Below are 24915 nucleotides of genomic sequence, written 5' to 3' on the forward strand. Positions count from 1 at the left end.
CTCCTTTCCTCTCTCTGTCACTCTTTCAGATAAATAAATAAATCTTTAAAAAATAGAAAGTCCTGAAATAAATTCATACATGTAAGATCAATTAACTAGCAAAGGTGTCGAGGTAATTCAATGAAGAAAGTACATTCTTTTAAACAAAAAATATTGAAATAATTTGGAGCCATCTTGGGCCCTGCATCCGCATGGGAGACCAGGAAGAAGCACCTGGCTCCTGGCTTCGGATAGGCACAGCGCCGGCTGTAGTAGCCATTTGGGGGGTGAACCAACGGAAGGAAGACATTTCTCTCTGTCTTTCTCTCTCTCACACTAACTCTGCCTGTCAAAAAAATAATAATAATTTGGAGCCAGTGCAATAAGCAAAAATTGGGAACAACCCAAATATCCACAAAAGGTGAAATAGACAAGTTCTGGCATATCCATATAATGAAACATTACTAAGCAATCAAAAGTAATAAAAATATTGCGCAATGATATGCAGCAATCAAAATAACTGTGACGAGTGAAAGAAATAAAACAAAGTGCACAGGACAGGGGTCCATCTACATCCAGCGCTAGAAAATGACAGCTAATCCATAGCACAGAAAGTTGGCTGTGCTGGCTTGTGTTTGGGAAAACCCAGCATACAAGAATCAGCTGCCTAGGACACATCCAAAATCACACCAGCTGTAATCTACTGGGATTAGGGGGATTTACAGACAGAAGAGTGGTCTCCGGTGGCTGCAAGATGCAGGGCTCTAATAGACAAAGCTGGCCTGTGACTAACCTAAATGCATCTGGACTTTCTCAAGAAATACTAATATTCCTGGCCGGCGCCGTGGCTCACTAGGCTAATCCTCCACCTAGCGGCGCCGGCACACCGGGTTCTAGTCCCAGTCGGGGCGCCGGATTCTGTCCCGGTTGCCCCTCTTCCAGGCCAGCTCTCTGCTGTGGCCAGGGAAGGCAGTGGAGGATGGCCCAAGTGCTTGGGCCCTACACCCCATGGGAGACCAGGAGAAGCACCTGGCTCCTGCCTTCGGATCAGTGTGGTGCGCCGGCTGCAGCGCGCCAGCCATGGCAGCCATTGGAGGGTGAACCAACGGCAAAAGGAAGACCTTTCTCTCTGTCTCTCTCTCTCTCTCACTATCCACTCTGCCTGTCAAAAAAAAAAAAAAAGAAATATTAATATTCCAGGCATCAGACAAGAGACACTCCAGGGTCCAGCCAGCAAGATAAGCCCAGTGGTTTACCTTGATGACTTTCTTTACCCCATATGGATTAGAATGACCTCCAGGGAAACTTAGAGGGCAAGATGGTGGTTACATCCAAGATGGGTGGACTCATGTCCAGTTGAGTTCCAACAGGATGAAAGGTGGAACTAGGAGGAGAGGAAGGGACTTCGAAGGCACACAACAAGACTTCTGGGTTGGGGCCAGCGCTGTGGCACAGCGGGTTAAAGCCCCAGCCTGCAGCACCGGCAACCCATATGGGTACCAGTTCAAGTCCCGGCTGCTCCACTTCTGATCCAGCTCTCTGCTATGGCCTGGAAAAGCAGTGGAAGATGGACCAAGTCCTTGGGCCCCTGCACCCGCGTGGGAGACCCAGAAGAAGCTCCTGGCTTCAGATGAGCTCAGCTCTGGCCATTGTGGACATTTGGGGAGTGAACCAGCGGATGGAAGACCTCTCTAGCTCTATCTCTCTCTGTAACTCTGTCTTTCAAATAAATAAAATAGATCTTTAAAAAACAAAAACAAAAAAACTTCTGGGTCAGTAGTCAGCTTCATTATTTCAATTGGGAAAATGGTTTCATGAGTGTATTCATACATCAAAACTCATAAAATTGTACTTTTAAAACAGATTTATTGGAGCCTGTGCTGTGGTGTAGCAGGTAAAACTGCCGCCTGAACACTGGCATCTCATATGGGTGCCGGTTCAAGTCCCAGCTGCTCCACTTCTGATCCAGCTCCCTGCTAAAGGCCTGAAAGAAGTAGCAGAAGATGGCTCAAGTTCTTAGGCCCCTGCACCCACGTGGGAGACCTGGAAGAAACTCCTGGCTCCTGGCTTGGATTGGTCCAGCTCCAGCTGTTGAGGCCATTTGGGGAGTAAACTAGCGTATGGAAGCTCTCTCTCTCTCTCCCTCTCTCTGTAACTTTGCCTTTCAAATAAATAAATAAATCTAATAAAAAAAAAAAAAAAGAAATCCCAAATGGCCGCAATGGCCAGGGCTGGGCCAGGCCAAAGCCAGGAGCCTGGAACTCCATCTGGGTCTCCCACGTGGGTGCAGGGGCCCAAGCAATCAGGCCATCTTTCACTGCTTTCCCAGGTGCTTTAGCAGGGAGCTGGATCAGCAGCGGAGCAGCTCATACGGGATGCTGCTGTAGCGGCAGCAACTTATCCTACCTCCCCACAGTGCCAGCCCCGAATTATAATCTTTATATACATGCAGTTATCATGTCACTTATATTTCAATAAAGCTATGAGAAAATGCAGTGCATCAAGTGGTCCTATTTTCCTACCTATGAGTGATACCAAGATCAGATAGCAAGATAGAGTTCTGATTTGAAGAGGACATATGAAGCCCAAGTATCTGTGCCTTCAGTTACCCAACCTTCCACCCTACTTGAAGGGAATAGCAAAGAGAGGAATCTACGGGCAGGCATTTGACATTGAAATGCCACTTGGGACACCCACACCACACATCAGTGCCTGGGTTTGAGTCCCACTCCACTCCCAACTCCAGTTTCCTGCTAATGTATGCCCTGGGGAGGCTGCAAATGATGGCTCAAGTCCTGAGGCCCTGCTGCCCACATGGGAAACCAACCCAGGTGGACTCACTGGTTCCTGGCTTCAGCCTGGCCCAGCCTGGCTGTCCCTGACATTCAGGGAATTTGGGTAGTGACCAGCAAATAGGATCTCTCTCCATCTCTGTTTCTGCCTTTCAAATAAATATTTTTTGGCCGGCGCCGTGGCACACTAGGCTAATCATCCACCTTGCGGTGCCGGCACACCAGGTTCTAGTCCCGGTTGGGGCGCCGGATTCTGTCCCGGTTGCCCCTCTTCCAGGCCAGCTCTCTGCTGTGGCCAGGGAGTACAGTGGAGGATGGCCCAAGTGCTTGGGCCCTGCACCCCATGGGAGACCAGGAGAAGCACCTGGCTCCTGCCATCGGATCAGCGCGGTGCGCTGGCCGCAACTCGCCGGCCGCAGCAGCCATTGGAGGGTGAACCAAAGGCAAAGGAAGACCTTTCTCTCTGTCTCTCTCTCTCACTGTCCACTCTGCCTGTCAAAAATAAATAAATAAATAAATAAATAAATAAATATTTTTTTACAAATAGGAATCCAACCAGGATCCCCTGCAAAAGTGCATCCCATCCTCACAGAGTTAATTTCGCTGGCTTGTACTTAACGTTTTGAGTTGCTCACTGCTCACTGGTGGTTACAATCGCTTATCTGTAGGAGAAGCCTGGAGGAGGCCGCATCAGGCCCAGCATTCCATCATCTCTGTCTTGCTTTTTTTTTTTTTTTTTTTTTTTGACAGGCAGAGTGGACAGTGAGAGAGACAGAGAGAAAGGTCTTCCTTTTTGTTGGTTCACCCCACAATGGCCGCTTTGGCCGGCATACTGCGCTGATCTGATGGCAGGAGCCAGGTATTTATCCTGGTCTCCCATGGGGTACAGGGCCCAAGCACTTGGGCCATCCTCCACTGCCCTCCCGGGCCACAGCAGAGAGCTGGCCTGGAAGAGGGGCAATTGGGACAGAATCCGGCACCCCAACCGGGACTAGAACCCAACTAGTGCCAGCGCTGCAAGGCGGAGGATTAGCCTAGTGAGCCGCGGCACCGGCTCTGTCTTGCTTTTGAGATCTGTCTTTGGGAAATTGCCATCACTGGAAACTTTGGAAGTTTCCACAGACCCCACCCCATGGCTTCTCCGTGTCTGCGTTGGCCCGTGGGTCCATTTTGCCTTTATGAGTAAGGGGAGCGTGGGCAGTAGTTACAGAAATTGAGCGTCAAGGGAACCCAAGTGCAGGTAGCACAAGGGGGTGCTGCGAGGATGGGAGGAGGGGCGGGGAGGCCAGGGCAGGGTAAAGCCACTGCCTGTGATGCCAGCATCCCACAAGGGTACTGGTTTGAGTCCCGGCTGCTCCATTTCCCATCCAGCTCTCTGCTAATGTGCCTAGGAAAGCAGTAGAAGATGGCTCAAGTTCTTGGGCCCCTGTACCCACGTGGGAGATCCAGAAGAAGCTCCTGGCTTTTGACCAGCCCAGCTCTGGCCTTGTGGCCACTTGGGGAGTGAGCCAGCAGATGCAAGTCCTCTTTGTAAACTTTGCCTTTCAAATAAATAAAATAAATCTTTTTAAAAAAGTAAATATATGCATGTTCAAGGTAAAACAAGTCAATATAAAATTTCACCTGGTAACAATGAATTCATTCACATTTACCAATGGTTCCTTCCTCACATTAAAAAGACTTTTTTTTTTAAGATTTTATTTTATTTATTTGAAAGACAGAGTTACAGAGAGAGGTAGAGCCAGAGAGAGAGGTCTTGCATCCACTGGTTCACTCCCCCAAAAGACCACAACAGAGGAGCTGAACTGATCTGAAGCCAGGAGCCAGGAGCTTCTTCCAGGTCTCCCACATGGGTGCAGGGGCCCAAGGACTTGGGCCATCTTCTGCTTTCCCAGGCCATAGCAGAGAGCTGGATCAGAAGTGGAACAGCCCAGACTCGAACCAGCACCCATATGGGATGCTGGTGCCACAGGCAGTGGTTTTTCCCACCACGCCACAGTGTTGGCCCCTTAAATAACTATTTTTTAAAAGGTAAATAAAATGCTGTAGCGGCCATTTGGGGGGTGAACCAACGGAAGGAAGACCTTTCTCTCTGTCTCTCTCATTAACTCTGCCTGTCAAAAAAAAAAAAAAAAGTAAATAAAATGAAGTTCTGTCATAGTTCTGTAAATATTGTTAAAAATTAATTTTTCGAAGACTCCGCTACAACTATGTTGCAAGGACTTAATCCAAGGTAAATTAAGCAGAAATGTTCCGCAGGCACAGAGGACAATATCAAATTATCACACAACTGTAATTGTTACAAGGAAAAGGGCTCTTCTCCATGGTTAATAAAGAAGTGCTTTGGATGGAATACCCAGAGCCAGCCAGCACCCTCGGGGACCGCGTGGTCACGAAGGAGCGAGGTCCAAGGCGCTGAGGTACCTTCGTCCTGTCCTCTCGGACAAGTCGCACTCGCTGACCCTCCACTCCGGTCTGTGGACCCCGGCCCCGCCCACGGACCCGTCCAGCGCCACCTTCTACACCCCGCTTCTCCTTTAAGAACCGAGCCATGACGTCACCCTCGTCGCGGCGCAGCCTATCTTGGCAACGCCCCTGCCGTTCTTCCGGACAGCTCCAATTGGCTAGTCGGCCCCAGGAGGCCCCGCCCCTTCCCTCGCAGGCGGGCCGGAGCGCCCGCAGTCAATCGGGCCAGGTGGGAGCGATGATTGGCAGCAGGGCCCGCCCTCCAGCCAGCCCCGGCGGGCTCGCGTAGGCTGCGCGCTGGGGTGGGAGGAGCGCGGCTCCGCTTTGGGAGCAGCCGCTGTCCCCGTCAGCCCGCCCGCCGGTCCCTCCTGCGGCCCGCCTGCTGGGCAGGGCCGGCCCGGCCCAGACATGGAGTCCTACGACATCATCGCCAACCAGCCCGTGGTCATCGATAACGTGAGAGGCCCGGCAGCCGGGGGGAGGGCGGGTGTGCCGCCCCCGGGGGCGCACGCGGCGGCGCTGGGAGGGACCCCTGCGCATCCCCGCTAGTCCTCCGAGCGCCGCCAGCCGCCCCCGCCTGGCCGCTCGGTTTGCCCCAGGGCCTCGCGCCCGCCTGGCCCTGTAGCCTTGGCCTTGGGGCAGCCTCTCTGCTGGTGCCGCGGAGCCCCTGCCCCCATCTTTCCGACGGCGGAGCGGAAAAGTGCGGGAGATGCTGGGTGACAGCCGGGCGGCTGGCCGGTCGGTGCACCTGTGCGTTAAGCTCGGGCGGGACACGGACCCTCCTCGGTTGAGAGTAGAGTCAGTGGGCAGGTTGCGACCCCAGCCCTTGTGCCCATCGTGCGGCCCTGGCGCTGGCTGCCTGATGGAGGTGGTGCCTCTGCCCTTTGGCACACCGCTAGCCTCTTCTTTGGGAGGTGGCTCCCCAGGTGATCTGCACAACAGCGCTTCCCAAGGGGACTGCACCCCGGCGAAAAAAAAATACAGGTTACTTTCACCCAGCCACATATCCACCACCACTGGTTGGCCCTTCGGCTCCTGTGATCCTCGGTGTCGAGCAGAAATGCCGGGGCCTCTTCCCAGGACGTAGAAGCAATTGGAGGCAGTTGTTTGGAAGCCTCGGAGGAAAGATGCCTTGGCCCTCAGTACAGGAGCTATGCTTTCAGCTGCCCCAGGAGGGAAAATAAGGGCTGGGGACTATGGATCCACCCCTAGCTGGGTTTCTACTCTGGTGTACCGGCCTTGGAGTTTGCAAAAATGACTCACTCCTCTGTTTTCTGGGACCTGAATCCTCCCCTCCCCCTTGACCCTGGTGGGGTCCCCATGGCAGCCTTTTGGAGAACCCCTGTGAGCTCACCTGAGTCCCATAGGCAATGTTTAACAGGAGGCTGTTCTGCATGGGGTGTGCTGTCAAAGCAAGTCTCCAGCAGGCTGCAGGAACCCCCAGACGGCTTCCCTTGTAGCTGGGCAAGTCATGCACGCAGGCTAACCCAGGAACCCCCCTGCACCCGGAACCTGGAGATGTGTGTGCACTTGGGATGGAGACTGGTGGGAAGGGGAATGGAGAAAGACGCCAGTTGTCCCATGCATCCAGTGGCCTCACTGGCAGGCCTTTTGATGGTCCATGTTAACTGGGGTGGGGGAAGGCTGTTGGGGGCTGCTTCTGGCCGACTCTTGGCACTTGTCCCCTGGATTCCTCCTGCCTGGAGCCAGCCCTAGAGTATGGGGAGGAATGTATGTCTCACAGCTTCTCAGTCTGTACTGTTGACCTCCTGGATTGGGTGATTGTTGGTATGGGGGTGTCCTGTGCATCCTTGCCCACCCAATGCCGGTAGCAGCACCCCCCTACCCGCGACCTCAGTCACCAGGCACACCCAGAAGTATATTTGGAAGTGATCTTGGTCTCTCAGCAGGATCTCTGGCTTCCTCCCCAGCCCTCAGTGGGGCAGCCAGCTCTCTCCTCTGCTGTGCACGGTGCTTCATCAGGAGCTAAATGTTGTTTTTCTTTGCAGGGTTCGGGGGTGATCAAGGCTGGCTTTGCTGGAGACCAGATTCCCAAATACTGTTTCCCAAACTAGTAAGTGTTGCTCAGGCAGCAGCCCTGCTGCTTGGTTTGCTCCGGGGAGAACGCTGGCCCCCATCTTTGAGGAAGACACAGCTGTGAGGTCGGCAATGCCGGGAACTCTGAAAGGGCCAGTGCCCTGGGTGCCCCCTTCCTCTTTGGAGTCGCTGGTCTTCACCTCTGGAGCCAGGGAGGAGGAGAAGCAGCCAGCGCTCCCCTGGGGCTGGGAGTGGCAGCAGCAACAACAATAAAAGGAGAGCTGTCCACGGGGAGACCTAAACCTGGAGCAGAGAGCGCGCAGACGCACACAGCACTCTAGGAAAGGTTTTGTTTCGGTCAAGGGCAGGCTGTGCCGTGTGGCGCTGCTGGAGGCAGGAATAAGCAGGAGGTGCAAAGCCAGAGATGGCCTGTGTGGGGGCCACGCTAGCCCACCAGGAAAGGTTCCTTGGCGGTGCCTCCTCTCGACTCCTGGAGGCTTTGGCGTTTCTGGCCTGCATGCAAGCCAGCAGAGGGGCCCCCACATGGCTGACTGGGCCAAGCACCTCGGGCTGGTCTGGGCACAGTGCAGCTCAGAGCACTGCTCGGCTCTGTTCTGGGTGCTCTCTGAGGAGGTGATGAGAGATCACTGCTGGTGCGTTGGGGACCTGGGTCACGTTTTGAAACGTGGCTCGACGAATCAGGCCAGTTACCAAGGACTGCACCTCTGTCTGGAGGCCCTGGCAGCGGGAAGGGAAACACTGAGCTGAAGGAGAGAGGGGCTGTGCCCGCTCCCTGGGGTGCAGGGACGTTGATGGCAGCCCTGGCCCTGAGGTCAAGATCGTGGGCTGAGTCATTGTGGTCAGAGAAGGCTGACCCTCTGCCAGGCCTGGGCAGCCCGTGACGGGCTCAGGAGCTCGGCCTGCTCTGGGAGGGATGCCCATTGCTCCTGACCCTGCACTTCCTGTCCCCCTGTGAGTTCCACATCCCAGAGACCCAGCTGCCAGCCTGGGCCACATGGCCGCATCCTGGTGCTTTGGTGTGGGAAAAACTGGAGCTCATCCCTGCCCCCTTTCACACGTGGCTGACTTCTCTGTCCTTGCAGTGTGGGGCGGCCTAAGCACATGCGGGTGATGGCTGGAGCCCTGGAGGGCGACCTCTTCATCGGACCAAAAGCAGAGGTAACGCCGTGGAGCCTGCCCACCCCCGGGTGGGCGTGGGGTCTTCCTTCACAGGCGTGCTGGCTACTGGGGAGAGGCATCTGTTCTCAGGCCCCCGCTGCTGCCCGCCTGGCCACCTGCCTGCTCCAGCTGTGAGGTGCTGGCCGTCTGGCTCGGTGACCTGCCTGGGAGCTGATGGGCAGATCAGTTGCTCTCAGTAGCAACCAGTCGGGAGAAGAGCAGGCCAAGCTTGGGCAAGTGTGTAGGCACCGCAGGCCAGCGGGGCACGTGTGGGGCTCTCAGAAGGTAGGCTCAGTAGGAGCTACCGCTGAGAAGCCACGTGGTGCTACACAGGAAGGGGCGCCCCTAGTGGAGGCACTGGGTCTACACAGGCTATTGCAGCCTTGAGGGCTGGCGGGAGAGGGAGAGCGGGCTCTGCAGTTACGGCTGCACTGCCCGAGGAGCCCTGGGCCCAGGTGACCTGCAGGAGGGGCTGTGTTGCCCAGAGTGGTAGCTGGAGTGCAAGAGGCAGGAGCTGGGCAGCGTGCAAGCAGAGAACAGTGAAGAGGCCTGGCAGTGCGTGGGGAGGAGCCCAAGACGCTGTTGGACACATAAGCTCATCCACGTTGAGGCGCCAGCTCGGAGCAGGGGGACACCCACTGGGGAGGGGCAGCTCGGTTCAGGGCAGGGGAGGCCAGAAAACAGCTGTTCAGCGTGGGACCCCTCCTTCTCCTGCAGGAGCACCGGGGGCTGCTGGCCATCCGCTACCCCATGGAGCACGGCGTGGTGCGGGACTGGAATGACATGGAGCGCATCTGGCAGTACGTGTACTCCAAGGACCAGCTGCAGACCTTCTCCGAGGAGGTGCGCGGCCGGCCCCTGCTCCCGCCGGGCTCCCAGGCCAGCCTGGGCTCCCCTGCCTCCCCTCCCTCCTGCTGGGAGCTGCCACCTTTCCTCTCTCCCTCTTGTTTTGTGCGTCTGTACGCATGTGCACAACCAGTGGCTGCCCAACGGGCTGAACTACCTGTGCTCACAGTTGGGGGTGGGGGGCGGCTGTCCAGAAGGATCCTCCTGGGCCTAGCATGTGGTCTGCACGTGCCCATGACTCTCACATCTCTCGTAGCATCCTGTCCTCCTCACGGAGGCCCCGCTGAACCCCAGTAAGAACCGGGAGAAGGCGGCGGAGGTGTTCTTTGAGACCTTCAACGTGCCGGCCCTGTTCATCTCCATGCAGGCCGTGCTCAGTCTGTGAGTGCTCCCAGCGGCCAGCCTCCTGCTTGCATGTCCCTTTCAGACTGGATCATGCTGATGTTCCGGGGGGAGGGGTCCCTGTGCCTCGGTGGCTGAGGCGAGGGGATGCTGACCCGGTGACAGGTACGCCACAGGACGCACGACGGGAGTGGTCTTGGACTCAGGGGACGGGGTCACTCACGCTGTGCCCATCTATGAGGGCTTCGCCATGCCGCACTCCATCATGCGGGTGGACATCGCCGGCCGGGACGTCTCCCGCTATCTCCGACTGCTGCTCCGTAAGGAGGGAGCCGACTTTCACACCTCGGCTGAGTTTGAGGTTGTCCGGACCATCAAAGAGGTGCTGAGAGGCGAGAGGGGGCAGGGGGAGGACGAGGCGTGAGGCGGAGCCCCTGGCTGTGGGAGTCCCGACTACAGCTTTCTGAGGGCTGTGTCCCGCCCCGCTCCCCGCAGCGAGCCTGCTACCTGTCCATCAACCCGCAGAAGGATGAGGCTCTGGAGACGGAGAAGGTGCAGTACACCTTGCCAGACGGCAGCACGCTCGACGTAAGTGGCCAAGCCCGGGCTGCAGGCAGAGGGGGCTGGCTTCTCCAGAGCCCGTCTGCCACGGTCCTGTGCTCCAAAGGTGGGGCCTGCACGGTTCCGGGCCCCCGAGCTGCTGTTCCAGCCAGACCTGGTGGGGGACGAGAGCGAGGGGCTCCACGAGGTGCTGGCCTTCGCCATCCACAAGTCTGACCTGGACCTTCGTCGGACGCTGTTTGCCAACATTGTGCTCTCGGGCGGCTCGACGCTTTTCAAAGGTACTGGGGTTAGACCGGAGGCCAGGGGCAGCCAGGCCCACGCCCTGGAGCCGGGGGCATGGCCCTTTTCCTCTTGGCTTCTTAGGTGGAGCTCAGTGAGCTGCTTTTGTTTAAGGCTAACATCTGTGTCTAGAGTTTTGCACTCGAGGTCTAGGGTTTTCTCGGGGACTGTTGGGTGGGGAAGAGCATAGAGGCCAGGCGCGGAGTGACTGGGGTTTCCTCTCACATCATATCTCTGATCCTCTCACATCATGTCTCTGAGGAAGCTGGGCCTGCCTGCACCCAGGCTGCTGGGCCTCGGGATGGCCAGCCCTGCCCTTGACCCTGTAGAATTGAGAAGAGAGGTGGCGGCAGCTGCAGGGGAGGGGGCAGGGAGATCAGAGGTGGCCCTCAGCTCGGCCAGCCGTGTGTTCACAGGCTTCGGCGACCGATTACTCAGTGAGGTGAAGAAGCTTGCCCCAAAGGACGTCAAGATCAAGGTAGGCTGCAGAGGGTCCCTCTGGGGCACGGGGGTGCTGGGCAGCCTTGAGCTGGGGGGGGAGGGCTCCTGCTGCCTGCACCCCCCCACCTCCACCTGCACCAGCCCCACTCCTTCCAGCTGCTGCCCCTGCTGCCTGGCTTCAGGCCCTGGGCTGGGGGGTGGCCGCTGTGTGGGGCCTGGGCAGTTACGTGGCTGCTTGCTCCCTCCAGATCTCAGCCCCTCAGGAACGGCTATACTCCACGTGGATCGGGTGAGGCGGGGCTCAAGGGGAGGGCTCGGGAGGAGGCTGTTGGCCCTGGACACCTCTCCTGTGGTTGGTGGGTGGACTTCCCTGCCCGGTAAGGGAACAGGGCCTCTGAGCGCCCAGGGAGGGCAGCTGGCCCAGCCCACAGGTCCACAGGAATGCTGCCCTCCGTCCCCACAGGGGCTCCATCCTGGCCTCACTGGACACATTTAAGAAGATGTGGGTTTCCAAAAAGGAGTATGAAGAGGATGGCTCCCGTGCTATTCACCGCAAAACGTTCTAGCACCTTGGGAAGATGGAGCATGTGGGGAGAGTAGGAGGACAGGGGCGCCAGAGCCCTCAGCCCCTTTAGGCCTGGGCTCCTATCTAGGCTTAGAGTCCCCTGCATGTCCAGAAGCTGGGAAGGTGGTGCAGCTGTGCTCTGTGCAGCCCTCTCCTACACACACACACACACACACACACAGTAACGTTAGCTGCATGGATAGCAGTCTTCGTTGGAACGTGGGAACTGGGGAGCCCAGCATTGGGTTGGTCTGGGTGTCTCCCTTCACGGGGCCTGTTAAGCCTGTGGTTCCTTGTTCCAACTCTTGGGGTGCTTCCCTGAGCTCCAGGGCCAAACAGCCAAGCACTCCATTTTCTCTGACACACTCCCACCAGAGCCAGAGTGCCTGGACACCTGGAGCATGGGGTGGAGGAGCAGCCAGCGACTCCAGCAGGTGCAGTGAGGTGCCACAGTGTGTCTCATGCCACCCCCTCTTCCTGACCCAACAGGCAGCCCTAACCTTTTCACTCCATCTTCCCTTCTTCCTGGGCAAATACACTGGCACAGGGCAAGCACCAGGCAGTGCCATCCGCGGTGAGAGGGTGTGCCAGGGTCAGGCCGTGGGAGCCACAGGCAGCCCCAGCAGCGGGGCCTGTTGCACTGTCCTGTCAAAGCACTTCACTGACGTGCTGCCCCCTGTCCTCTACCCCTCGTACCCTGGGTGGGAACTGGTTCATGGTCTTCATTCTTTGAAGGGGAAGCCACTTAATCCAGTGTCAGGTCCAAGGGGGAGGGGGCCATTTCCTTCTGTCGCCTCCTCGGGGAAGTAGGGCTTCACTTCCACGTGGCCTGGACCCCACCTCCTCTCCCAGATAATGTACAATAATTTATCACAGTTGCCTGAAAAAAAAACTTTTTTGTAAATCATTATAGTGAGAATTATGGACAAGGCCCATGTGTGGCTGTTTTCTTGTGGTTCTTTGTGCTGTTGTTGGCTCAGCCATCCCCGGGGACTGTGAGAGAAGGTGGTTGGCAGGGCTGTTGTCACCCAGGAGCAGAATTCCCCAGCCTCGTTACCTGCTTGCCACAGTCTCCCAGGGAAAGCCTTGGCCCTGGACAGAGCCTCTGCAGCCGCGTCCTCACCCGATCTGTCTGAGCGAGTGCCTGTGCATGCCCGCTCTGATGGCCAAGGTGATGGACACAGGCAGTGATGCAGGCTCCGGGGTTCAGACAGGTCCTGATGGGGTGGGGGAGTGATGAGGGAGAGGAGCTGGGATCTCCAGGAAGAGGCAGAGAGCAGAGGGAGCCGTGGGAAGTGAGGTTGGAGAAGGTCTACGCATTGAAGAATCTGAGCACCTGCCATGTGCCTGCAGGATATGTCACCCCAACAAGCGTACAGGTCAGGGGAGCCAGGCAAGCGGGCCGCTGCAGTATGGAGTTGTAGAGAGCAGGAGGACAGGCGAGTGACCCACTTGGGGCAGGTGGACTAGCAAGGGCCTGGAAGGTTTTACCTTAAGGTAAAGCTTAAGGCTCGAGGAGATGCCTGGGGCCACTGAGGCACAGACCTAGTTTATAGCTGAGATAAACTGAAAAGGTAGGTTGACCCGTGAGAGGATTCTTAGTTGTGTCCCAGGTGACAGGTGGCCAGCCACAGTAGACTGGTGACCAGGGCCGTGTGCTGAAGACAGCTGAGGCTGGTGGAGGCTGAGGGAGGGTGCAGAAGCAGGGCGAGCAGGTAGGAGCGAGCCAGCACTGAATCAGGCCTGGCTGTGTGCTCACTGTGCAGCCAAGCAGAGTGGACATGGACAGCTCTTCCTGCCAACTTCTCTTCCCCAGCACCCAGGCCTGGAGCCCTGTCCCGTGCCTCCTGCCTGCTCCTTCCCTCACCCCTATTCTGCCCGTTGCCATGTTTATGGTTCTGTGCTGCCTTCCCACCTGCCCTTTCCTTTCCACTGTGGTCACTGCCACACAAGCTCACGCCCCCAGCTCTGTTTTCCTTCCCAACTAATCCATTTGCTCTCAAATCTAAAGTTCAGAGAATTTACCACTTCCTGTTCCAAAATGTCAGGCAGTTGTCCTCTGCCTGGTGGAAAATAATTGATGAGATGTTGGCAACGTCCTGTCCACGATCCACACATTATTCACAACTGATGCAGGCCCCCGGCCATCTGTCCCTTCACCGGTCGTCAGGTGCTGCTTTGCTCGCTGCCTGCCCTCACACAGCAATGACCTTCAAAATCCCAAGGCAGCATTCTCCCCACACCCTCTTCCTGCAGGGATAAGTGAGTAAAGGGCTCAGGCCAGGTTCCTCTCTGTTACAGGAGAAAAGCTGTGGATGAGGAAGGGAGGTGGCTAGAGGTGCTGGATTGGAATCAGGGGTGGTATGAACTCATGGCTGTAACGTATGTGTAGACACTGAAACAGATGCACATCTGTGTGAGTGCCAGGCTTAGGAACATGCATTTCCTGGCCCTGCTTGCTGGGAGGGCCTGAAAAGCAGTGACACCCCCTCACGGCACAGCGTCCAGACCTTGGTTCTTAAATCCCATTCCTCATTTCCCTGGGGCAGGAAAGTACAAGATGAGTCTGGAATATCATGGTACCACAAAGCAAGGCAGCACTAACAAAAGAGGGGCCGGGGAGTTGGGGGAGCCTTGTCTAAAGGACACAGGAACCAACCTGAAGGAGGTCTGTAATGGATTATGAGCCATGGATAACCTGTGAGTCTATACTGATGTGCAAGAAGGGACAGCAGAATTCCAATTCATGTAGAAGGAGTCTTGAACTAGTAACTTACCACTGGGCAAACACCACAGTAATAATTGTTACAGTAATAATTTCTTATAATAATATACTGTATATTTTTCTAAAAAATAAACTAGAAGATTTTGAATGTTTTCACCATAAAGAAATGGTAAATGTTTGAGGAGATAGGTATGTTTACCCTGGTTGGATATTATACAATGTATACATGTATTGAAACATCATATGGTATCCCATAAATGTGTATAATTTTCATGTATCAGTTAAAAATAAATTATTTTAAAAATAATTTAATTTTTTTGATTCATTTGAAAGACAGAGACAGAAGCAGGCAGTCTTCCATCCACTGGCTCACTCCCCACATGCCCACAACAGCCGGGCTAGGAATAGTTCATTCCGTAAATGTCCAAAGCAACAGGGGCTGGGCCAGGCTGAAGCCAGGAGCTGGTAATGCCATCTGGGTCTCCCACGTGAGTGGCAGGGACCCAAGTACTTGGACCCTCGCCTGGTGCCTCCAAGGGTGTGCATTAGCAGGAGACCAGATTCGGGAGCAGAACCAAGACTTGAACCCAGACAAACCCATACGGGATACAGGTGTCCCAAGCAGCACCTTCACTGCCACGTCAGACACTCAGCCCTAAGCTAATTTTGAATGAATGCAAAAATTGGCAGAAATGATACTTGATTGTCTCAAAGCTCTTTCCAAGAAGCACTTAGAATTACAGAAGGAAAAACAGTAACTTTATGGAGGAGAAACCTAGTGGACACCACTTTTACCAAAAGATCAAAGTTTACCTCTCCAGTCTCTTGACACACTGAAAGGGGCCCAGTTCCACCTGTGTATCCTTGGATCCTCTTGTAGCTGGTAAACCCAAACAGAGCAGTTCTCTTATTCAGAAGTGGCAGGTCATGAAGATAAAGACTGAAGAGGTATGACACCTGTGTGCGACGTGGGGCGCTGGGTGGAAGGGGACCTTCCCAGGAAAGCGTGTGAAATCCTAGCTGATCTGTTAGTAGCACTATATCGATGTTAACTGCCCGGCTTCTAGAACTGTACTATGGTAATGTCAGATGTTCACATTAAGGAATTTCTGTAATACTTCTGGAACTTTTCTGTAAGTCAGAAATAATTGGGGGACAAGAGAGCTCAGACTCAGAGCTAAATGGTCTGGACCCACAGTTCTGCCACCACAAACGGCTGTGTGATGCTATGCATTCCTTGGTTGCACTACTCTAATAGGGGGTGATAATAATAGCACCTACCTCATGGGTTTTTTACAGCCTGGAAGAGGCTAGAACATTTTGTGCCAGAAAATGAGTGCTCAAAGAAAGAGATGTCCAGGCCACAAGAGAGGCAGGTCAGGACCCTGGCTTCCCATACCAGTGTCCGGGTTCGAAGTCCAGCTCCACTTCTGATGCACACCCTGGGAGGCAGCTGGTGACGGCTCACATGCTTGAGTCCCTGCCACCCACGTGGGAGACCTGGATTGCGTCCCCAGATCCTGCCTTCGGCCTGGCTCAGCCCTGTCCTTGTTGTGGGCAACTGGGAAGTAGACCAGCAGATGGACGATCTCTGTCTCTGTCTTTCTGAAATAAATTAAAAAAAAAAAAAAGTCACAGAAACCAGCTTGAAGAGGTTCCCATTGGCCAAATTTAGAACAAATTAAACATCAAAAAATAAAAAGTATGGGCTGGCACTGGAGCACAACAGGTTAAAGTCCTGGTCTGCAGTGCCGGCACCCCATATGGGCATCAGTTTGAGTCCCGGCTGCTCCACTTCCAGTCCAACTCTCTGCTCTGGCCTGGGAAAGCAGCAGAAGATGGCCTAAGTCCTTGGGCCCCTGCACCCATGTGGGAGACCTGGAAGAAGCTCCTGGCTCCTGGCTTCAACCTGGCCCAGCCCTGGCTGTTGCAGCCATATGGGGAATCTGTGGATGAAAATCTTTCACTATCACCCTGCCTTTCAAATAAATACATCTTTTTTAAAAACCCAATGAATAGTACAAGAAGCCTGCCTACATAAAGATATAAATTAATAAGTTGAAAACTTAATTGAGCAACAGGGTATTGACATCTCAAGGTATTATTCCATAAAATACTTACTAGTAATCAGAGAGCAACTACAGAAGCCTGGCAGGTATTAGCGTCAAGTGACCAAAATGCACCTCATCAAACCAGCATCAGGTGCCTCCCGAGAAGGGTGCAGCACCTGGATGGCATTCCTGCCCGAGCCGGGCAACTGGAATCAGGAAGTCATTCTCAGTGTCAAAGTCCAGAGAGTGAAAGACAGGAACTGTTCCAGATGTGACAGCTAAAGACAATGTGATTCTGAACTGGATCCTTCAGCTATGAAAGGCACTTATGGAACATTTAGCCAAACTTTGACGGAGTCTGAGAACTTGATAGTAGAAAACATGCACATTCGGAGCCGGCACTGTGGCGCCAGCATCCCATATGGATGCTGGTTCAAGTCCCAGCTGCTCCGCTTCCAATCCAGCTCCCTGCTAATGTGCCTAGGGAAGTGGTAGAAGATGGCCCAAGTGCTTAGGCTCCTGCACCCGTGTGGGAGACCCTGAAGAATCTCCTGCCTCCTGGCTTTGGACTGACCTGGCTTTAGATTCTCTCTCTGTAACTCTGCTTCTCAAAAATAAATCTTAAAATATATATAATATATTATCATATATATTATATATATTTATATATATATATGCACACTGTATTTTCCTGGTCATATTGTGGCTAAAAGAATGTCTTTTTTCTAATTATTTATCTGAAAAGCAGAGAGACAGAGACAGGAAGAGAGACAGAAAAAAGATCTTCCATCCACTGTTCACTCCCCAAATGGCCTTAACGACTGAGACTGAGCCAGGCTGTAGCCAGAAGCCTGGGACCCCACCCAGGCCTCCACCTGCTGCTGCTTTCCCAGGCACATTAATTAGCAGGGAGCTGGATGAGAAGTGAAGCAGCTGTGACAGGAGCCAGTGCCCACAAGAGATGCTGGTATCACAGGTGGCAGCTTAACCCCTGCCACAACGCCAGCCCCAGCTGAATGTCTTTGTAAGAAATACACTAGAGGCCGGCGCCGTGGCTCACTTGGTTAATCCTCTGCCTGTGGCGCCAGCATCCCATATGGGCGCTGGGTTCTGGTCCCGGTTGCTCCACTTCCAGTCCAGCTCTCTCCTGTGGCCCGGGAGGGCAGTGGAGGATGGCCCAGGTGCTTGGGCCCCTGCACCCACGTGGGAGACCAGGAGAGGCACCTTGCTCCTGGCTTCTCATCGGCGTAGCTCCAGCTGTGACAGCCATTTGGGGGATGAACCAACGGAGGGAAGAACTTTCTGTCTAACTCTGTCCAAAAAAAAAGAAATACACCAGCGCATGCTGGGGCATCAGATCAGCAGTTCACTTTCAATGTTCCCGGTTGGGGGAGGGAAGTTCTTTATTCTGTACTTGCAGATAGTTTAGTATCATTACAGCGAGGTTATATTCATCCATGGAGAGGGGAAAGGAGATTCCATCTCTAAGCTAACTGACCACAGGTTCAGATGGACCCATTTCCACTAGGATCTGGTCTTCCAGTGAGGGACATTACATTTCCTCTCTGTCCTTAGGGTTTCCCACTGCAAGGAGGACAGGAAGTGAGCTACTGGTGTTTACAAGCTTAGCTGCACATGGCAAGCACCTGGGGAACTTTACGCTTCTGATGCCTGGGTCCCAATCCCAGGTACTAAGGGCCAGGTGTGGCCTGGCACCCGGAGTCCTGACAGACCCCCAGGTGGTTCTGCTGTGCAGCTAAATTTGAGGCCCACTGACTCAGGAGCTGAAATTTTTTTTTAAAGATTTATTTATTTGCAAGTCAGAGTTACACAGAGAGAGAAGAGGTAGAGAGAGAGGTCTTCCATCTGCTGGTTCACTCCCCAGTTGGCCACAATGGCCGGAGCTGTGCCGATCTGAAGCCAGCAGCCAGGAGCTTCTTCCGGGTCTCCCGCACAGGTGCAGGGGCCCAACAATTTGGGCCATCTTCTACTGCTTTCCCAAGCCAGAGAGAGAGCTGGATAGGAAGTGGAGCAGCCGGGTCTTGAACCAGCGCCCATATGGGATGCCGGAACTACAGGCCAGGGTGTTAACCCACTGCACCACAGCACCGGCCCCTGAAATTTTCTAGACTGTGTCTAGGTTTCCCATTGCTGTTATAGAAAAATTACAGTAAACTTAGTGGCTTAAAACAACACAAATTTGGATGGGTATTTGGTTTAGTGGTTAAGACACGGCATGAGACACTTGTCTCCTATATCAGAGTGCCTAGGTTCAAGTCCCAGGCCTGCTCTGATTCCAGCTTCCTGCTCATGCACAACGTGGGAGGCAGCAGGTGAGGGCCCAAGTACTTCGGTCCTTGCCACCCTCGTTGGAGACCCAAACTGAGTTCTGAGACCCAGTGATTGCAGGTTTCTGGGACGTGAAGCAGCAGATGGAAAATCTCGGTCTGCCTCTCAAATAAAACTTAACAAGAAACTAAAAAACCCATAAACGCATTATAGTTCTAAGTCCAACATGGTACTCACTGGGCTGAATTTAAAATGCCACCAGGGATCCATTTCTTTCTGGGAACTCTGAGTGAGAATCACTTTCTTGCCTTTTCCACTTTTTTTTTTTTTTTTTTTTTTTTTTTTTTTTTGACAGGCAGTTATAGACAGTGAAAGAGAGACAGAGAGAAAGGTCTTCCTTCCATTGGTTCATCCCCCAAATGGCCGCTACAGCTGGCGCTGCCCCGATCCCAAGCCAGGAGCCAGGTGCTTCCTCCTGGTCTCCCATGTGGGTACAGGGGCCCAAGCACCTGGGCCATCCTCCACTGCCCTCCCGGGCCACAGCAGAGCTGGACTGGAAGAGCAGCAGCCAGGACTAGAACCCGGCGCCCATATGGGATGCCAGCGCCACAGGCAGAGGATTAACCAAGTGAGCCACGGCGCCGGCCCCATTTTCCACCTTTTGACAGGCTATGTGTGTTCCTGCTTTGTGGCCTGTTCCTCCCTCTTCAAAGCCAGCAACACTGCTACTGACTCTGCCTTCCTTGTGCTTACTGGGCCCACGTGGACAACCCAGGGTACTCCCCCTATTTGGGGTTGGCTGATGAACAACCTTAGTTCCATCAGACTCTAGAGAAATGGATGTGGACATCTTTGGGGGATCTTCTGCCTACCACAGTCTAGAATGGTAGTGGAGATTTTTTTCTACAGTGTGAGCTGGTTAAAATTAAATAAAAGGGGGGGAGGTGAAGAAGCAAGGACTTGGTGGTAAAGGAGGGAAAAGACAATCTGTACTAATGATGTGAGGAGTAAAAAAGATACCCCAAGCAGCGTGGAGTGCAAGGGGACCTGGGAAAAGGGAAGGACCTGCAGGAAGCCAGGCGGGGGTCTAGGCAGCAGTACCAGACCAGTCTTCACAGAAGTTACTGGAACTTCGTTCTGACCAGCATTTAAGACAGGAATGCAGAAGTCACATTTAATAAAAGACTCTCTGGGGTTTGAGGAAGGGACCTGGATGGGCAGACCAATGCCTGGGCATTTTCTGGACAGGCAATGACTGACTGAAGGCAAGGGATGGAAGCAGTAGCTCTCCTACCTCTTCAAGACCAGGTAAGACAAGACAGGGAGAAAGGGCCTTTCTCTTGGGTTCTCTTGGGTTCAAACTGAAGAATCTGCGTTGAACCAATGTTAGATAACAAGTGAGGCCACCTCTGGCTAAACACAAGTGTAAAGGTATTTCCATTTCATAGGAAAAAAATTGGAGAACTTGGCCAAGCTATCTCAAAATATATGATGGTTGGACTGATCTTGTGTTTCTCCCTCTCCTCAACTTGTATTTCTGTAAGTACCTCTGAAACATAAGAAAACTAACTCCAAAAGCACAACTAAGATTTTTTTTTAAATGCCTAGATATCTAGAGTTGATAATTCCAATCTTGATTCCCTTTATTTTTCTTTAAAGATTTATCCATTTATTAGAAAGTCATAGTTACAGAGAGAGGGAGAGACGGAGAATCTTCCACTCACTGGTTCACTCCCCAGTGGCTGCAATGGTCAGGGCTGAGCCAGGAGTTTCATCCAGGAACCCCAATGTAGGTAGCAGGGACCCAAACATCTGCTGCTGGTTTTCCCAGGCCATTAGCAGAGAGCTGGATCAGAGCAGAGTAGCAGGGACACAAAACAGCGCCTACATGGGATGTGGGCATCACAGGCAGCAGCTTTATCCACTGTACCGCGACACTGGCCCGCCTTTAATAGTTCTTATCAAAACCAAGATTCAATAAGATCCACATTAGCTGATTGCTATTTCTCTAATCTGTTTCACTCTATAGGTTCTCTACCTTTTTTTTTAAAAAAAATATCCACTCTGTAACCTATCTGGATAACCCTGGTCATTAGTTTCTAGATTTTTTTCCACATTCTGAACTCTGCTGCTGGTATCCCCAGGAACTCTTGCTTTCAACCTGGGATCCTTGCGAATTCAAAGGCACCTGCTGTCACAATGCCATCCTCTCTCGGATACCCTGAGGACCTACTATCCGCTAGGCTCTTATGTAATTTCTCAACACCTCACAAGACATCTGTTTTTCTGTAGATGTAACCAATCCTCAAAGGCGTGTCCAGAGTGACAGTCAACGGTGGAGCCTGATTCCACAGCCTGTCTTTTCCCCTGCACTAGGTGCTCCCAAGCACTGCATTCCGGGTTGTTAATCTACTTAATCTAAGCAGTGCACACTGGTTGTAGACTGTGAGTAGCAAGCTGGTATTAACAGAGAGCTATTCCCAATGTAAGAATCACCCACCCAAAAATATATGGGGGCCAGCACTGTGGCATAGCAGGTAAAGCCGCTGCCTGCAGTGCCAGCATCCCATATGGGCACCGGTTCAACTCCTGGCTGCTCCACTTCCGATCCAGCTCTCTGCTGTGGCCTGGGAAAGCAGTGGAAGATGGCCCAAGTCCTTGGGGTTTCCCACATGGGAGACCTGGAAGAAGCTCCTGGCTTCGGATCAGCACAGCTCTGGCCGCTGCAGACATCTGGGGAGTGAACCAGCGGATTGAAGACCTCTCTCTGCCTCTCTTTAACTCTGCCTTTCAAAGAAAAATAATAAATCTTACAAAAAAAAAAAAAGGAAAAGAAAACAAAGAAGTAAAGCCAGTCACCTACGGGAGGAGGAGCCAATACAATGGCTAATCTTTATTGGGAAGAAGAAACCTCACAGCACATTCTGATTAAGTTAGCGCAGGGGCTCAGTGGGCCAACTGGTGAGGCACCAGCTTATAATGGGTTCCACAGTTAGGGCATCGCTGGGTCTCGCCTTTGTGCAGCCAGAACCAGATGACAGCACTGTTGTCCTCTTCACCTGAAAGGACAAAAGGAGTTTGAAAGTCATCCGGTCTAAGAAGAGAGACTTTCAACATTGACCTTTTTTACCCAGACACCTCGGAGACAGAAATAAAACTGTGGCTGACATCTGAGGACATCAGTTCAAACTCTCCTCCCTACTCTCCAGATGAAGAACTGAGGCCCTGCATCTACCTGCACATATACCGACCTTACAGCAAGGTCACTGTAAGTTCTAGCAATACCCTTGCCTACACAGACTTCCAAACGGGGTCCACTCTGGTGTGCATCCCTGGGGCCTAAAACATTGCCCAAGATTTGTGAATGAAAATTCCATCTTCATCATGCACTTCCAGCCAGCCAGTCTTGCTGCTTGTTCCACACCTCTTTCCAGTAAGGATGACCTACTGCGTGAGAGCCAGGACTCTGGGAACAACTTAGTTATACACACATCCTCTTTACATTCATAGAGTTGCACACACACACACGAGATGTGAAGCAGCTTATAGCCGTCCCAAACAGAATATACTACTTAAATAGTTAAGAAAACGTGTCAGGGACTTACAGATGCAGCCCACTATTCGCTTGTTGGTGATGGAAGGGACTAAATTAGGGTCCTCCTTGGTGCCTGAAGCTGCCTTTGGGGGTAGCATATTGTATGGGTCCTGGAAAAAAAAAAAAAAAAGAATTACTCCACTATGCCATAAGACTTCTACCCTCCCGGAGCTGAGGCCTGCTCCCACAAGCCAGGCTGCCTGGATCAAATGCACGGAGAGGACTGGCGACTCCCCCGATTCCATCCCAGACCCATGAGCACCACAGAAGACACAGAAGGGAGCCCCTCCTCACCAGTCCCTTCCGCGCGGCCATCATGACCTCCCTCTCCAGCCCGGTGGCCTGTTCCTCATCGGTCGGGACACCACCTAAAGGAAGACACGTGCATTATGTCCTTTAGCGACCCAGACAGGAAAAGGCACGCTGCAAATGATCAAGACGGAAAACGCCACACACGAGCTCCTGTCTATGTTTTACTGGGCTCACGGGCTCCTAAAGGCTGCAGATACCCAGGATCCTCTAGGGACGAGCCCCAAAAGACCAGCACCAGCGGAAGCTTTGCTCTCTCCACACCTCCAACCACCAAAACCGATTTTTCGACATTTTTCTAAAAGCTGGTCAACCAGAGTCCACTCGGCTCAGAGTGGGCGCGGGTTTGAAGGGCAGCCCGGTCCCGCTCCATCCCGTTTGCAATCCCTGCCCTCCAAGGTCATCCGGCACCTCTGCTGAGGAGTCTTACTCTGCGGGGTCAGCTCGGTGGGCGGCAGTAGCGGAAGCCCGAAATGACAGGGCGACGCCCGCAGAGCTTGATGCACTCGGGGCCGAGAGGTGGCCACTGGGGCCCAGAGGGGCTGCAGAGCCCGACCCGCTTTCCTGCCCCAGCCCCAACCACCCCGGGAGAGCAACGACACCGGTCCCTTGCGCCGCGTACCTCCAGAAGCCATGGAGCGCACGGCAGCCGCTCCATTGGGTCCGCGGGCCCTCAGGGCCTGAGCAGCCAGCGCTCCAGCTCCGCGAAGTAACCTTGAAGCCATCACGCCCGCGACAAACAGCGCCACTTCCGGGAACAAGCTCTAGAGATGGGCGGGACTTCCGGGGGCGGGCTTCTTTCTCCTCCTGGTTAGTCTTCCGCTTCCTACCAGCTCCCGAGTCCACGTGACGGTTTCGTGGGGGAGATTGCGCATGCCCAGCACTGCAAAGACGCGGGTTCGGGCCCCGTCAATGGCGGGTCTTTAGGTTTGGTTTTTGGTAACCCTGGGGTTTGGACAATTCAGTGACCCAGCCGAATGGGAGTTGCTGTGCGTCTTACCTGATGGTTGGGTCACTGAGGAGGCTGCGGACGGAAGTCTTTAAGTCAGCGTCTGTCAGGAGACTTGCGTTAGTACCAATTACTTATACAGGTGTACTATGTAGGGTAATGAGCCCCCTGGTGATGAGCAGGAGGCTAGAGCCAGAGGTGGCCGCTCCCAGGACCAAGGCCCTTTGATGATATGAGGTGAGGGAGTGACCCTTCCGCGGGTTATTAACTAAGGAAAAGATGAGGGGAGGAGAGGAGCAGGAAGGGGAAGTGATAATGGGAAGTGGAGTCGCAGAACGCACTGTGTGGCCAGAGTTCTGTTTAAAACCGACAACATCCTCCAATAACTCCCCGTTTACCTTCAGGCTTAGGGTGGGCATGGAGAGCCTTGGGAAACGCTTTCCTCCTTGTCGACTCCTCGCCGCTTGGTTCGCATCAAGTGTTAGCAAGTCTGCGGTTCCCTACCAGATGGAAAATCCCTTCAGAGTGGAAATGATACCGCATCATCGTGGAGTTACGTATCTTGCAGAGGCCTGGCATATATAGCATTTTTAGTACTTGGACGGAGGATACAGGATCGGTTTATAGGGCAATTTGAGGCAGGTTGGAGAGTGGAGGTCCCATACGGGTTATGATACTCAAAAGGACCTCCTCCTTCAGGGGAGCTCATGTGGTCTTCCTGGGTGCCCTTTCCACCAAGGGGAGAAAAATGGTCTCTATCCTGAGACCAGACTTGACTTGATCCTCTTCAAAGGTGGGTTTTGCTTTGAGTGTTGCCCCCTTCTTCCTACATCCACTGCAACTCCTCTAGATTACACAGAAGGGAAGTTATTTAAAACCAAGGAATGGTCCCCAAGGATCTATCGTTGATTTGTACCTGTGGTTTGGTGTTTGGTGAGAAAAAAAATCATTGGTCTGGAAAACAGCTGGCCCTACCAGGCAGCTCAGTCCGATTTTGTTTTGTTTTGTTTTCTCTTTTTGGCCACCTTGTCCTAATCAGTGAAACGATAATCAGATGAGGATACTGTTTTCCGAAGTACTCTATGGAATCCAAGGCTCAAGATGTGCGGTCAGAAAAAAGGAATTGGCCAAGATAGGACAGTCCTGCTTGTGAGGACCACCCTCTTGGACGTGCAAATCAACATGTTAAAGGCTCTGCAGCAAAGAACTCTGCTTCGCAGTTTCTTAAGCTGGACTTTTCCTGTCTTAGCCACAAAAGGCTTTCGTGGGGAGCACCTACTAACCTGCTCCTGAGCAGGCCGGTGGGACAGTCAGCTCTGATGTGTTAGGAGTCCCTGCTGCCTGACACAGATGGTTTGCTCCAAGCTAGAAGTTAGGAATTGAATTGGGGCTTGTTCCACACATAGTGAGCCCTCGTCCAGGGCTCCACTTCTCCCCGGGACTATTCAGATTGTGCGGGTGAGCTCTAAAATCAGATCCTCTCCCACCCCTGCTGCCTCCAGCGCCT

The 24915-nt window shown here is 53.5% G+C and overlaps 2 protein-coding genes across 2 annotated transcripts; one reads left to right on the plus strand and one right to left on the minus strand.

Moving 5' to 3' along the window:
• The first annotated feature begins 5440 nt into the window (after positions 1 to 5440).
• Positions 5441 to 14522, plus strand: ACTR1B (actin related protein 1B). The gene is made up of 11 exons (XM_002710003.5): positions 5441 to 5693; positions 7247 to 7311; positions 8378 to 8453; positions 9171 to 9296; positions 9556 to 9680; positions 9807 to 10023; positions 10137 to 10229; positions 10309 to 10483; positions 10901 to 10962; positions 11174 to 11214; positions 11389 to 14522. The coding sequence occupies exons 1-11, from the start codon at positions 5646 to 5648 to the stop codon at positions 11489 to 11491; spliced, it is 1131 nt and encodes a 376-aa protein (XP_002710049.1). The 5' UTR covers positions 5441 to 5645; the 3' UTR covers positions 11492 to 14522.
• Positions 14523 to 21415: 6893 nt separating this feature from the next.
• COX5B (cytochrome c oxidase subunit 5B) lies at positions 21416 to 23315 on the minus strand. Its single transcript, XM_002710006.5, has 4 exons — positions 23082 to 23315; positions 22445 to 22518; positions 22161 to 22260; positions 21416 to 21614 (listed from the first exon to the last, which is right to left on the minus strand). The coding sequence occupies exons 1-4, from the start codon at positions 23182 to 23184 to the stop codon at positions 21502 to 21504; spliced, it is 390 nt and encodes a 129-aa protein (XP_002710052.1). The 5' UTR covers positions 23185 to 23315; the 3' UTR covers positions 21416 to 21501.
• Between the last annotated feature and the right edge of the window lie 1600 nt (positions 23316 to 24915).

This window comes from Oryctolagus cuniculus, chromosome 2 (genome assembly GCF_964237555.1).
Source record: "Oryctolagus cuniculus chromosome 2, mOryCun1.1, whole genome shotgun sequence".
NCBI classification, from domain to species: domain Eukaryota; kingdom Metazoa; phylum Chordata; class Mammalia; order Lagomorpha; family Leporidae; genus Oryctolagus; species Oryctolagus cuniculus.

What these genes read in the sequence shown, in the direction of transcription:
- ACTR1B (XM_002710003.5), top strand. Translation starts at nt 5,646, where the DNA reads ATGGAGTCCTACGACATCATCGCCAACCAGCCCGTGGTCATCGATAAC. An exon ending in AGCCCGTGGTCATCGATAAC is followed by an intron (nt 5,694 to 7,246) that starts GTGAGAGGCCCG and finishes TTTTCTTTGCAG; the next exon opens with GGTTCGGGGGTGATCAAGGC. An exon ending in TCATCGGACCAAAAGCAGAG is followed by an intron (nt 8,454 to 9,170) that starts GTAACGCCGTGG and finishes CTTCTCCTGCAG; the next exon opens with GAGCACCGGGGGCTGCTGGC.
- COX5B (XM_002710006.5), bottom strand. Translation starts at nt 23,184, where the DNA reads ATGGCTTCAAGGTTACTTCGCGGAGCTGGAGCGCTGGCTGCTCAGGCC. An exon ending in GCGCTCCATGGCTTCTGGAG is followed by an intron (nt 22,519 to 23,081) that starts GTACGCGGCGCA and finishes GTCTTCCTTTAG; the next exon opens with GTGGTGTCCCGACCGATGAG. An exon ending in TGGCCGCGCGGAAGGGACTG is followed by an intron (nt 22,261 to 22,444) that starts GTGAGGAGGGGC and finishes TTTTTTTTCCAG; the next exon opens with GACCCATACAATATGCTACC.